The sequence below is a fragment of the Polistes canadensis genome, unplaced genomic scaffold (genome assembly GCF_001313835.1).
Source record: "Polistes canadensis isolate GaletaPanama2010 unplaced genomic scaffold, ASM131383v1 scaffold_305, whole genome shotgun sequence".
NCBI lineage: Eukaryota > Metazoa > Arthropoda > Insecta > Hymenoptera > Vespidae > Polistes > Polistes canadensis.
In genome coordinates, this window is record NW_014569852.1 from 116,744 (window position 1) to 129,740 (window position 12,997).

At 30.6% G+C, this 12,997-nt stretch overlaps 1 protein-coding gene across 1 annotated transcript; it reads right to left on the bottom strand.

Annotated features, from left to right (window-relative positions):
• Nucleotides 1–6,486: 6,486 nt before the first annotated feature.
• On the bottom strand, nt 6,487–7,718 carry LOC106791406 (homeobox protein notochord-like). Its single transcript, XM_014757024.1, has 2 exons — nt 7,454–7,718; nt 6,487–7,283 (listed from the first exon to the last, which is right to left on the bottom strand). Exons 1-2 carry the CDS (start codon nt 7,716–7,718, stop codon nt 6,487–6,489), a joined length of 1,062 nt encoding a protein of 353 aa, XP_014612510.1.
• Nucleotides 7,719–12,997: the final 5,279 nt, after the last annotated feature.

Sequence of the window (12,997 nt, forward strand, 5' to 3'; positions counted from 1 at the left end):
CGATTTCGATCACGTTCATATATTTCGTATAATAATTTTAGTATATAAAAGATATCAATTTGAAAGTAAATCATTTTCCATATATATTTTAATTTCAATTCCTCTAATAAATGTAAATAATTCTATTACATTTTTAATAATAAAAAATAATAATGTTTAGAATTAGACACGCATGAAATTATGAAAATAAGTGTAATTTAAAAAATTTATGATAAAATTGATGGTAAAATTATGTGAATACATTATTCCAATATCAACTTGAAATATGTAACAGATGACACCATGAACCATTATAGATATTCTTTTTTATATTATCCAAAACATTATAAAGATATCTTTTCTTTGAATATTACTTACATTACAATGATAATAATATTATAACAATCTGTTCAACAATTCAAACATTTATTTGCATCGATTAAAATGCACAAATTTTCCTATAATTAAATAAACCAAGACATTACGTTCACAAGGAACAATATCTCTAAGAAAATAATTGTTCTTTTAATTTATTTTTTTGTTATTTACTTCAAAAGGAAATGCATTCCCCTTAATCAGCATTTTCCAGTTAAAAGAGAGAGACAGACAGAGAGAGAGAGAGACAGAAATAAAGAGAAGAAATCCTTTGATCCATTTAATTAAGACGACCATCTAATTAAGAAGATTTTCCCAAAGGAACGTTTCCTAAACTTATCGATCATCTCATTCGCTTTTCTCTTGCACGTGTGTCTACGTCTATGTGTGTATGAGTGAGTGAGTGAACGAATGATTGAAAAAAGGACATTCGGTAGCCTAATACGATCCATTACATTCCTTTCAAAGATTCGACAATTTGTCCAAAGGTGAGAAATTTTTCAATGATTCTTTGGAAAGTAAAAATAGGATGGGGGAGGGGGGGAGGGAGGTAGCGGGTTGGGGGGACCTTTCCATTTAAAACCTTTCTCGTGGGCGGTACATTGACATTACTTACGCGTCATCGAACATGAAACTCGTTGAAAAATCCACCACCATTCGCTTTCCTTTTCGACTGGACAGAGAATGAAAATAACGACAAAAAAAAAAAAAAGAAAAAAAAAATATGGGAGAACAACCAGAAAGAAAATGGACAAATAATCGGAAAGGGGGAGAGAGAGAGAGAGAACAAATATTTTTTTCGAATGGAATTAGAAGAAAAAAATCCGAAAAGAGGCGAAAAATGAGAACGAGTGGGACTGAAATAAAAATCAAAAACAAAAAGAGAATGGGAAATGAAAACGTGAGAAAGGCAGAGAATATACAATATAAAAGAGAATATAAATAAAATATATATATATATATTGAGAGAGATTGAAAAATGAAAAAAAATATATTTACAACAAAGAGAGGAAAATATATATATATATATATATTTATATAAAAAAGGAAAAGAAAAAAAAAGATAAAGAAGATATAAAAGAAGACCAGCAATGTTGAAAAGCCAGTGATTTTTCTGAACGACGAGTTTACGAGAAAAACGGTTTTACAATGGCGGAGACGAGTGAACGATGACAGTTTGCCGCCATTGCTTCAAAATAAGTGTTAAAGAGAGAGAGAGAGAGAGAGAAAGAAGAGAAAGAAGAGAAATACGGTTCAAAGGTTTTCAAGTGGCTTTGCGTTACCGCAAAGTCCTTCTTCCTGTCCTGTTCTTCCTTGTACACCCATATTTGTCACTACTACTACTACTACTACTACTACTACTACCACCACTCCCTTTCCCTTTCTTTTTTTCTCCTGCCAATGGCACTCAGTATTTTTCTCTCGAGTAAAAGAGGACGGACGTTGTCGTCGGTTGCTGCTTTTTTTCAATTTTTGATCGAGCGGCACTTAAGTGTGCATAAAATGAAATGAATTAACGTATACAAAACTTCCTTTAAGAATTCTACATAAGTTTATTCACTCATCATGAATTTTTGACAGCTCTCGTTTTACTTACTTTCATCCCTCTGAAAAACTAACCCCACCGCCCAACCACCCCTTCCCAAACCCCTATCTCTTTATTTCTTTCTTTATTTCATTCGGTTTATTTTTTAGTTCACTTTTCTGTTCATCCTCCTGTCCTGCAACTTCATTTCTCTTTCTCTCTCTCACTCACTCTCTCTCTCTCTCTTTATTTTTTTTTTTTTTTTTTTTTTYTTYTTYTTTTYTTTTCCCGTACATTTTTCTATTGTGTTTAATTCAATTTTTGACGGTGGGTTTGGAAATAAAACCGTTGACACATTGGTTGATACAATACAAGTTTATTCGAGTATCAGACGAGAAGTGGGTTAAAGTCTTAAAATTAAAGCCACTATCGTAGAAGAAATAACGCGACAATAAAATGCCACTGACAGCTTCTTCGTAAAACCACAATGGCTGTGTTTTCTCTTTTGTTATGGGTTTTTTATGTGTCACTATTGGAGTAAGCTTTAGTCGAGTGGAAACGGGTAACTGTTTTTCTTCGAATACTTGAAATGTTTTAACAAGTTACGTTTTTATTCCTTTATTTCTTTCTTTCTATCTTTTCTTCATTTCTTTTCGATTTATTTTTTTTTTTTAATTTTTTAATTAAAACATTTTTATATAATATACGTCGTGGATTAAAAAAAAAAAAAAGAAAAAAAGTAAACACACGCCCTGCACACACGAATCAGTTTAGAGACTTTAATTATCGGCTTTAAATATTTGATGAAAATTTCTTTTATTGATCGGAACCACCCAACAACCCTGCCGTTTCTGTTCATTTTCTCTCGAGATTGTAGAAAAAAGTACCAACGAAGGAATGAAAGAAAAAGAAATGGAAAAAAAGTAGAAAAGACAGAAAGAATGGTTAAATCCCTGTAAGCAGATAAAAATAATAAACGGGAAGGAAAAGAAGAAGAAGAAGAAAAAAATGATTAAAATGATTAAGTATTGCACAAAAGGTACCGATAACAAAGTGACGAAAACAATGTGTTAATATATGCATAAATTATTTTAATAGAGCCATTGAAATTACAATACAATAATTATTCCTTTTCATTTATTAATAAAAGAATAAAAATAATAATTAATCTGTCATTTTAATAATACATTTAAACAATGTTATATTATTATATTCTTATAACAATTATTATTCATAGAAAAATATCATAAAAATGATTAAAAATCAATGACTTACATGATCAAACGTTCACGTGTATTTATGCGAAAAAATTACTGATATACAATTTTAATATAGTAATAAAATAATTCTAAAAAGTGGTTTCTCGTGAAATTAGTTTAGGATTTTAACAGTTTGATATGCAACGAATAGAAAGAAAGAGACAGAAAAAAAAAAGATATAGTTAGAAAGTGACGGAAAATAGTAATAAGATAATGGTATAAGGTAAAGGTAATTTCTCATGTATCTTTCACTTCATATTCATCCCCGAGGTATCTAAAACGAAAGACGAAAGACGACACGACGAGATTTCGATCCCGAACGCGACAGGCACGCAAAGTTGCGGAAAATTGAATTGCGCATTACCCATGTTAAAAAAAGTTAAAGAAAAAAAGAGAAAAAAAAGAACAACTTCGGGAAAGGGAAAAGGATCTAACTAGGGAACGCATTTATTTAGTTTTTTTTTTTCTTTTTTTTTGATTCGTGATTTATGATACCAACTCTCTGTGATAAAGTAGAAAAAATATTGGATAGACTTTATAAAATAATAAAAGGGGAAATAAAGTAATAATTTAACGTGTAGACAAATTACGGTAATAATCATTCGTATAGTTTAATACGATGATTAAAATATTATTCGATATTTTTCATTTTTTAATTCTACTCGATTATAAAAATATATATAATTATTTGTTTTGTTAACGATGCGATTCGATAATCGTGAAAAAGTAAATGAAAGTTAAAAAAAGATGGAAATCGAACGAGAAAAATGAAAAATTATTAGAAACAAATTAAAAATCAATTATATTGTGACCTACAAATTATTCGTTTAATATCGATATATAAATATTATGAATGAAAAATGTTATCGCGATGTATGTATACTTGGATTATTCGATGAAATGCACTATCGTTCATTGCTCGACGAACCGTAATATAATTGGTATCGATAATTTCTTGATTATGCGTACGCGATTATGATCCGAACACTGAATTGAAATATACCAGTATACATGCAAGTTGAACAAAGAGATATATATATATACGGTTCGTTAGCGTGTCATGAAACGTTGAATCATACGAAAATGATATTGAAACAAGTCAATGAATTTCAATGGTAAGAGAAATTGTTTCCCGATCGGCTTAATTTCATTAAACTACGCTCCCCATTATGGGTATATTAGTTACGAAAATTAACATTTTTTAGTTTTAACGTAAAACCAATTAATTTTGCATTACTTATTGTATTTTTTTTTTCCTATGAAATATATTTTATTCCAATCGAATGAAATTTTTGTTAAATCAATTTCGCGAGTAAATCTTTCCTTTTTTTTTCTATTCTATTCAAACCAATAAAAGTAATAACAATATATAATAATATACAATAAAATCTTACCGATTATAGAATATAAATAGATATAAACATAAATCGTATTCAATTTAATATTAATGATTTTCGTCTCGACAATTCATCCCTTTTTTTATACTTTCCGAATTGTTCCAATTTTCGATCGTAAAAATTTGCACCTCCCCCCCCCCCATATGTGAAAACCATCTCTCTTTTTTTTCTTGTCATTGTCGATTTAAACTTTTCGACGAGTTGACATGATCAAATAGATCCCTCTCCCACCCCACCCCACCCTTCCCCCTTTTTTCCCTCCTTCCTCTCGAAAGAAACGAATGAATGAACGAACAAACCGAGAGAAGTAGATTTAGAAAAGAGATTTTGGTATGAATGAATTGTGGTCCTAGACTTTACGAGGGAACTGCGAAACGCAGATGGAAAATAGAAGAAGATGAAGAAGAAAAAAAGGAAGGAAAAAAGAAGGTAGCCAGCTCGATAACTGCTTTTATATACGTCCAATCTCCCGCTGTGCATACAAAAACGATGCAAGTGTCCTATTGTTGAAAGGTGCGGATACCAGAAGCCCGAGAGTTGCATTTGCCATTGTCGACGTTTTGCCTCTTTAACACCATTAAAAAATGGTGCTGGTGTTGTACGTTTGACCTTAAATTCTTCTACAAAAAAAGTAAAAGAAAAAGAAAAAAATATCTTAAGTGGTGTTAGAAAACCTCTTGACAAATTTTATATACTTTGCCCCATAACCCCACCCCATTCCACCCCCTGCAATAAAATGCGAAAACACAATATCTTTACCTAAGAGTTAAGTTTGATTTTGATTTCTTTTCCTGTCCTATTATTTTTCTCTAATTTTTGTTGTTTGTTGGAAAGGTGGAGGGTAGGAAGAATAGAATGAGAATGAAAGTGAGAGAGAGAGAGAGAGAGAGAGACTCTTTTATAATAGTAATTTTTGTTATTAGTATGTGTTTAAGCGATTAAAGTAGAATTTAAAATGATTTTCATAAAGTACTTTAAACGATGATAAATATTCGATGTTGATGTTACTAGAGTCTTTAATTTTCTAGATCTGTTTTCATTTCATTTCTATTACGACGTGGCAAGCTTACTAGCACACTCTGATCCTCTTATAATCCTACTTTCTCGTCTGACGAAAGGGCTTTTAGAAATCTTCTTAATCAACTTTCGACCTCTCGACGTTATTTCGTCAATAGACGATTCGTTTTTCAAGATTTTATCATCCCTCTTATAAACTTGGGATTCCTTTTTTTTTTCTTTTTCTTTTTCTTTTCTACTTGAGATAATTATTATGTTTATTAAAATATATATATTTTAAAGTGGGATAGGAGATTTATGTAAATTTTTGGGTAATGAGTGAGAGAGAAAGAAAGAGTTGTAAAATAGATGCTGTTTTTATTTCATCTAAAATTCGTTCATTTTTTTCGAAAAAATATATACGATTATTCTTATTTGTACAAAAATACAATATAATATATATACAATTTTTACATAGCACGATTTACAACGACGATTTGTCAATTTGCTAGCTTCATATTTCTTTTTTTTTTAGCAAATTTTATACAAAAAGAAAATTTATTTCTTCTTATTAAACAATTTTGTTCCGATTTTATTACCGAAAAATATATATAATTCATAAATATATATCTATATATTACTATATACATATAAATATAATGAGAAATAAAATAATTATATCATTTCACCGATTTCAATATTCATTTGTTAAAATGAATAAAAAAAAAATATAATAATTTTTTTTTTTTACAATTATTCTTAGGAAAAATTCTGACACAAATGAATCTTCGAATCATTCAGTAGTTATAATATTTACAGGAACAACAGAACAAACAATACGTTCTCTTCTTTTACAAAGATTGCATTGTAAACATTTTCAAAGTCCAGGAAACACGTGTAAAAAAAAAAAGAAAAGGTGTGCGTTGGTATATTTTTAATAAATATTTTTTATTTTTTAAGAATTAACGATTCTGTCGACGGTATGTTTGTTTCTAGACAAGCTGTCAAAGACCGGTCTAGGAATGGAGTCCCTGTGTTCTGTAGTCTGATGCATGTTCAGTGGAAGGTCCATTTTTCTCCTCTTATCCGTCCTGTCATATTCATCCTCGGTATTTCTTTTGCAGCCAACTATAGAACGATGCTCAGTCGTTTCCTCGTTCATTTTGATTTTACGAAAATTCAATCTTTCATCGGGTTCGCGAGAAAATATGGTCTCTTCCGTTTGTCTCGAAGGGAAAGATATCTCAAAAGGTTCGATCTTACGAATGGGTGATTCATGTTCACCAGGAAATACACGGATTTCGTTCAAGCCACTAGAATCCTCTCGTATTTGTGTATTTGTAGTAGTAGTACTTATAACGTTTTCAAAGGATCTTCCATGTTCATCTTCTTGATCGCACCGTCGTGTTATCGAATTATCCGTGCAACCATCCTTTTTCCTACCACACGTACGTAAACAGCAACACTTTTGATTTTGTCCCGACGGTAAATCCTCTTTCTTATATTTTACCCGACGATTTTGAAACCAAATCTTAACCTGTTTCTCGGATAATCTCAAATTCGTGGCAATTTCTATACGACGTAATCGTGATAAATACATATTAGCAGCAAATTCACGTTCGAGTTCCAACAATTGTGTACTTGTGAATGCAGTTCGTATACGTTTCGAACTATTGCCAATGGAATTAGGCGATTTTGGTGGTGGTGTTGGTGTACTATTACGAGATGGTGATTCATTAGACGCTGATACATCTGTAATTATATGAGTAACAGAAAATAATGAGAGTTAGTTTAGCTTTAATGTTAGACTTTGATCATTGATCTGTAGGACTACGTTTGTCCCCTCAGGTTTACAGGCGTTTAGCCTAACTCAGAGAGAGAGAGAGAGAGAGAGAGAGGGGGGTAAGTTTAGTGTAACCTACCTGAGAGTCTACTGGTTGAAACGTTTAAAGGCGAAGGTGGGCTTTGTCCAGGAATTCCTAGATTCACGTTTGCCGACGGACTGATAGGTACTGTTGGTACTGGTATTACTGGTGTTCTAGGAACTGGTCTGATTGGTTGATAACCTAATCCCAGATTGAAGAAATTGAACATATAATTTGGCAACTGATTTCCGTAATAAGGCAAAGGATAGGAAGGTGGTGAATTGTTGCCAATTATTGAATCCACTAAAAAACTTCGTGACATTATTGCTGATAAATAATTTCGATAAATATTTCACTACTTGAATATAACGACACTTTTACACACTGCGTTCTGTTCCTGTATTGTTCTTTTTTTTATAATTATTTAAACAATATATATATATATACACACAATTAATACTGTTAGCACTTATGTTAGATTTACAAAACAAAATTCGTCGAGGTTGTTCACTGTAAGAGGTTGCATAGAGTTCTGAACCCCCGGGCACCCCTGTTAGACCATATATACCTATTGCTAACTCCACCCAGGGGTTGGTTCTATCGAAGGGCCCGATAGAAAGAGGGCCCCGCCCTTTTTTTCGAGAGGGTGCCCCTCTTTTAACTTCACCCTAACGAACTACGCCCGAACTATCATACCGAACAACGTTCCCCATGGGACGACAATGAGTAGGGTATTTTCTTCTTCTCTCATCTCTCTCTTTCACTCTCTTTCTCTCTCTTCATTCTGTTACTTTCCCTTTCTCAAAAGCAGCACCAATTTGACGGGTGGTAGCTAATATTACTCGAAACTTTATACGAAATAGGAGTGCATCGTTCTATTATTGTTAACCTCTGCCCATCTATCTATCTGCATTATTATTATTATTACTTTAGTATGTATATATATATATATATCTTTTTATGGGTTTAAAATTATTCTAAAGATTCGACGATAATCCTTTCGAATTTTCATAGAAAGAAAATTCATATTTCCTATGGTACATTTATTTTCATCTATTTTTTTCTTCTTCTTCGTTTTCAAATATTCATCCATTTATGCATTCGAATAATTTACCATCAATTTTACAGTCCAATTATTCTATTCGAATTTTTTCATCGAATCTCGTATCTCGTAAAAAGGACGACGATCGTCGGCGTATGTAAAAAGATTGTTTTATTTTTTTTTTCTTATTGTTGTTGTTGTTGTTGTTGTTGTTGTTGGGGGCAGAGATAAATAAAAAGATTGAATAAATTTACTTGGATTTTTATTTTTCTGCATCGAATTTTCATGCTCGTCAACTGGGAGGACTGGTTAAGTATCGTGGACACGAGAATGATCAAGATACGCCAATGAAAGGAGTACTCGAAGATTTTTTTTGATATTCAAATGATTATTTCCTTCGTTAGTTTTAAATTAGGATCATTAATGCGACCACTATGATTTTATTTTCAAAAATTGTAAAGTATTTGCAGAAGAAGCAGAAAAATTTATATACTTCATATATTTTCTTTTTTATTATTATTAATATTAAATGAATGAATAATGAATGAATGAAATGATTTGTATAACTATTGAAGAAATTATTTTTCTAATTGATGATTAGTTTGATAATTTCGAAAGAAAATGTGTGTTGAAAATTAGGATAAATTATTTATACAAATTCATACGTTAACACAGTTTCATTGAAATATACGTATGTGTCATTAATTGATACATATATATATAAAATTGTGTTTTGGAAAAAGAATTCAATTGAATAAAAGAAATCTTTATCTTAAATGGATCAAGAAAAGAATCGATATTCAGGAAAAATCCAAATCAACTCTTCCAAATCTTCAAGGAACTTCCGTACTCCTTTCGAAAGATTTCCATCTAACTGGAATATATATATATATATATATATATATACGTAAAGTTAGATAAGGTAAGATAAGGTAAAGTAAGGCTAGGTAAGGTACGGTAAAGTCATGAAAGCATGTACGTCGTTTATGAGATTTCGTAGTTTGATTTAACCGCAACGTCAGGACGGAAGGATCCGATAAGTCAATTTAACGTATACGGGATCAGTATGATAATACTTTTTCATTTCCTTTTTTAATACTAATCTAAATGTTCTTTTTTGTTATAATTCTCTTATCACTTTAATAAAATAAAATAAAAAATCATTCATCAATCGGTTGTTGTCTTTTAATTTTCAATATACTTTCAACAAAGTATACATTTGATCATATTTTCTATTAAAACTTTCATGGGGAATTTATTTTATTAGTTTTAACGACTTATAAAGGTAATCCACAAATATGTGGAGTGAGACACACGTATATATAGTTTATTTAGAAATAAATATTATATTTGATTGGGTTTCGTATAAAATTAAGTTTTCATTTAACTAAAAGTAATTCTCAACACACACTTGTCAGGTAAACCAATTTAAGTGATATCGTGGACAGTATAACAATGCACGAGTGTGTGTGTGTGTGGATATATAGAACGAAAATGTAATTATGGATACCTTATGAGGTATACGTGAGAATACCGAAAATGTCTTTGACAATTAGCAAGATAATTAACGTGTCAGATTAGTTGATAATAAATTTGCGTGAAATATTACACGGACACGTGAGTTCTATACTAATTGTATAGAAGTATAGTCGAATTGTGTTTGTTTTAATTGCAGCCAATCCAATAAATCGGTTTTCGGATCGGATATAATTTATAATATCGAATCGAAAAAGAAAAAAAAAAAGATGAACTAGTGTAATAATTTTCCTATATCACTGTACACGAATTTATGGGAAGTATTATAATAATAATAATAATAAGAAAAAAGGAAAGAAATAAAAAGCGAGTAAAGAAAACAGAACCGTGATTTGAAACCCCTAATAACACGACTAATCCCATTACAATGTTACCAAAGCATACGGAAGGGCCGTACCAGCAGAGGAAGGACCCTTCATCTTCCTTCGACTCATATTAAAAATCATGCTAGTGTTATCTTAGCAACGACTCGTGAATAATACAATCTCTCTCTTTTTCTCCTTCCGTGCATATGTCCGGCATATTCAACCTAAAAGAGGGTTCATCATCGAACCCTTCGAAAGACGGATGAGATGGAACAAGGTGGGGCAAGGGAAGGTTTCCGTAAAAAGGGGGGCTGATATAGGACCACCCTGCATTTTCTGACAAATACTAACTCACTATAATGTATCCTACTAGCTTTACTCCTATCTCACGTTATTACTACAGAAGGATATTTTAATTTCAACCGGTACCCTTGTTTGTCTATTCTCCCATTGGTCAGATCATTCCTAAGAGGCGTGGCTTTTTCATTACCATCGATATATACCAAACGATACTCTACCATTTCCATTTTTCTTATACCAATCACAATGTTACTACGTTATTTAACTCTAACTTATAAATGAATATATTTTTTTTATTTTTTTTTTTTTTTTAATGAAATTTCAATCGAACGGTTCAACGAAGCATCAATTTTTCATTCCTAGATTCATTATTTTTTCACTAATAATAAATTAATATCGTTCTTTATATTTTTGTTTCATTTATTTAAAATATTTTCTTAAGTTGTGTACTCGTTACGTTATATAAATNTACCAAACGATACTCTACCATTTCCATTTTTCTTATACCAATCACAATGTTACTACGTTATTTAACTCTAACTTATAAATGAATATATTTTTTTTTTTTTTTTTTTTTTTTTTTTTTTAACTATAAATTCATTCGATTCTCATATACCATCGTGTATCGTCGCGTTTATTATTCGTTTCATTTTCACTAATAATAAATTAATATCGTTCTTTATATTTTTGTTTCATTTATTTAAAATATTTTCTTAAGTTGTGTACTCGTTACGTTATATAAATTATTTGCTGTGTGTGTGTGTGTGTGTGTTTTTCTTTCTTTTTTCTTCGTATTAAATATGAAATTTATTTGTCAAAGGGTTGTTTCTTAAGTAAACGGGAAACAATAAAAAGGAAAACTGTTTGAGTATTCTCTCTCTTGTGTTTGCGCATAACTTTTCGCGTATACTGGTATGAGAAAAGAGAGTTGAAAATGGGGTAGGAGGAGGAGGAGGGGGGTAACGCGTATTGCAAAAAAAACACGAAAGTGTCAATGACTTTGAAAAGGGGAGGTAAAATAAAGAAGAAAGAAGAGTTTGAAAACGAATAAAATGAAAAGTAGAGAAATGAGAAATACGGGGAAGAAGGTGGACTTGTGGATTTGAAGAGACTGGTTAAATATTTGTCGATACATAGTAGTTCTTCTACTTTTATACTTCGCAATGCAAAAAGGTTAAAACTAACTTTGTGCGAATATATGACCCAGAGAAGAAGAAGAAGTATAAGTGGATGGAAAAAGAAAACTTTCTTAGCGAGTTCTTGTAAAGGTACACGAATACATATGTATTTATGTATATAACTTTAACTTAAATATTTCACTTTGATTATTTATTTTGAATAAGAAATATTATATGAAAAAAAAAGCTTCTAGAAAAATGTTCCCATGATTTTCTTCTTTCTTAAATATTTATCATTTATCTTTCTGTGCCCGCGCGTGTTTCGAATATTCGAAATTTTACTTTAAATATATGTCGGAGAAATAAAATATTAATTATTTTCAAATGAATTTTAATTTCAATCATTTATTTGTTCCTCCCTCGTAAGATTTACAATTAATATTAAAATCTATAGAAGATTTTTAACTGTACATTGTACACGTATTTCTCATCTCAATAATTTCACTTTTCATAAGACTACGAAATAGTAACAATTTCAGGATAACAATGATACCCAAAAAAAAACAAACAATTCATATTTATAACTTCTATTATACTTGAAATATAAAAAATAACAATAAAAAAAAAAGTAATTAATTTCATTGTATGAGAAACAAAACGTTATTGATAAAAACTAAAAGATATTTCGCGACGAGAAAGGAAAAGGGGAAAGAAACAAAGTGGAGAAAAAGAATAAAAGTATCGAAATAAAAAAATGGGATAAAAAAAAAAAGAAAAAAAGAAAAAAAAAAAAAAAAAGAAAGGATGTATTGAATACAATCTATCTATTCTATCATGTATCTCTCTTATGTTAGAAAGTATATCGAAGGGTTCTATCAAGTACCTCAAAAGCAAAACCACTCTCAATACTTTAGGTTCAAGTAGCCCGTGGTAATACCAAGTATACATATATATATATATATCATCGAGACGCGTAAAGTAAAAAAGGAAAACGCATAGTCCTTGGTAGTATATTCCTCCTTCAACGGGGAATCAAATAAGATACCATAGAGAGTACCTCAGGGGCTTCGTAAAAAGGATTCATGTGTACACTCTCACTTGATCGACGTCTTACGACAAACTTTTCTTTTTTTTTTTTCTTATTCTACTATCTACACTTTCTATCAAATCCACAATCCGCGGTACAATTTTCTTTTTTTCTTTTTTATTTTATTTCATCCCATTTTATCTTATACATTTCTATCCTTTTCTAGCTGAACAATTGTCGTTGATCTAACTAGACGATTTTTATTTCGTTCGT

Excerpts from the sequence above, each read along its gene's own strand:
- LOC106791406 (XM_014757024.1), bottom strand. The coding sequence starts at position 7,718 with ATGTCACGAAGTTTTTTAGTGGATTCAATAATTGGCAACAATTCACCA. Across the intron at positions 7,284-7,453 it reads TTCAACCAGTAGACTCTCAG|ATGTATCAGCGTCTAATGAA; the intron begins GTAGGTTACACT and ends ATATAATTACAG.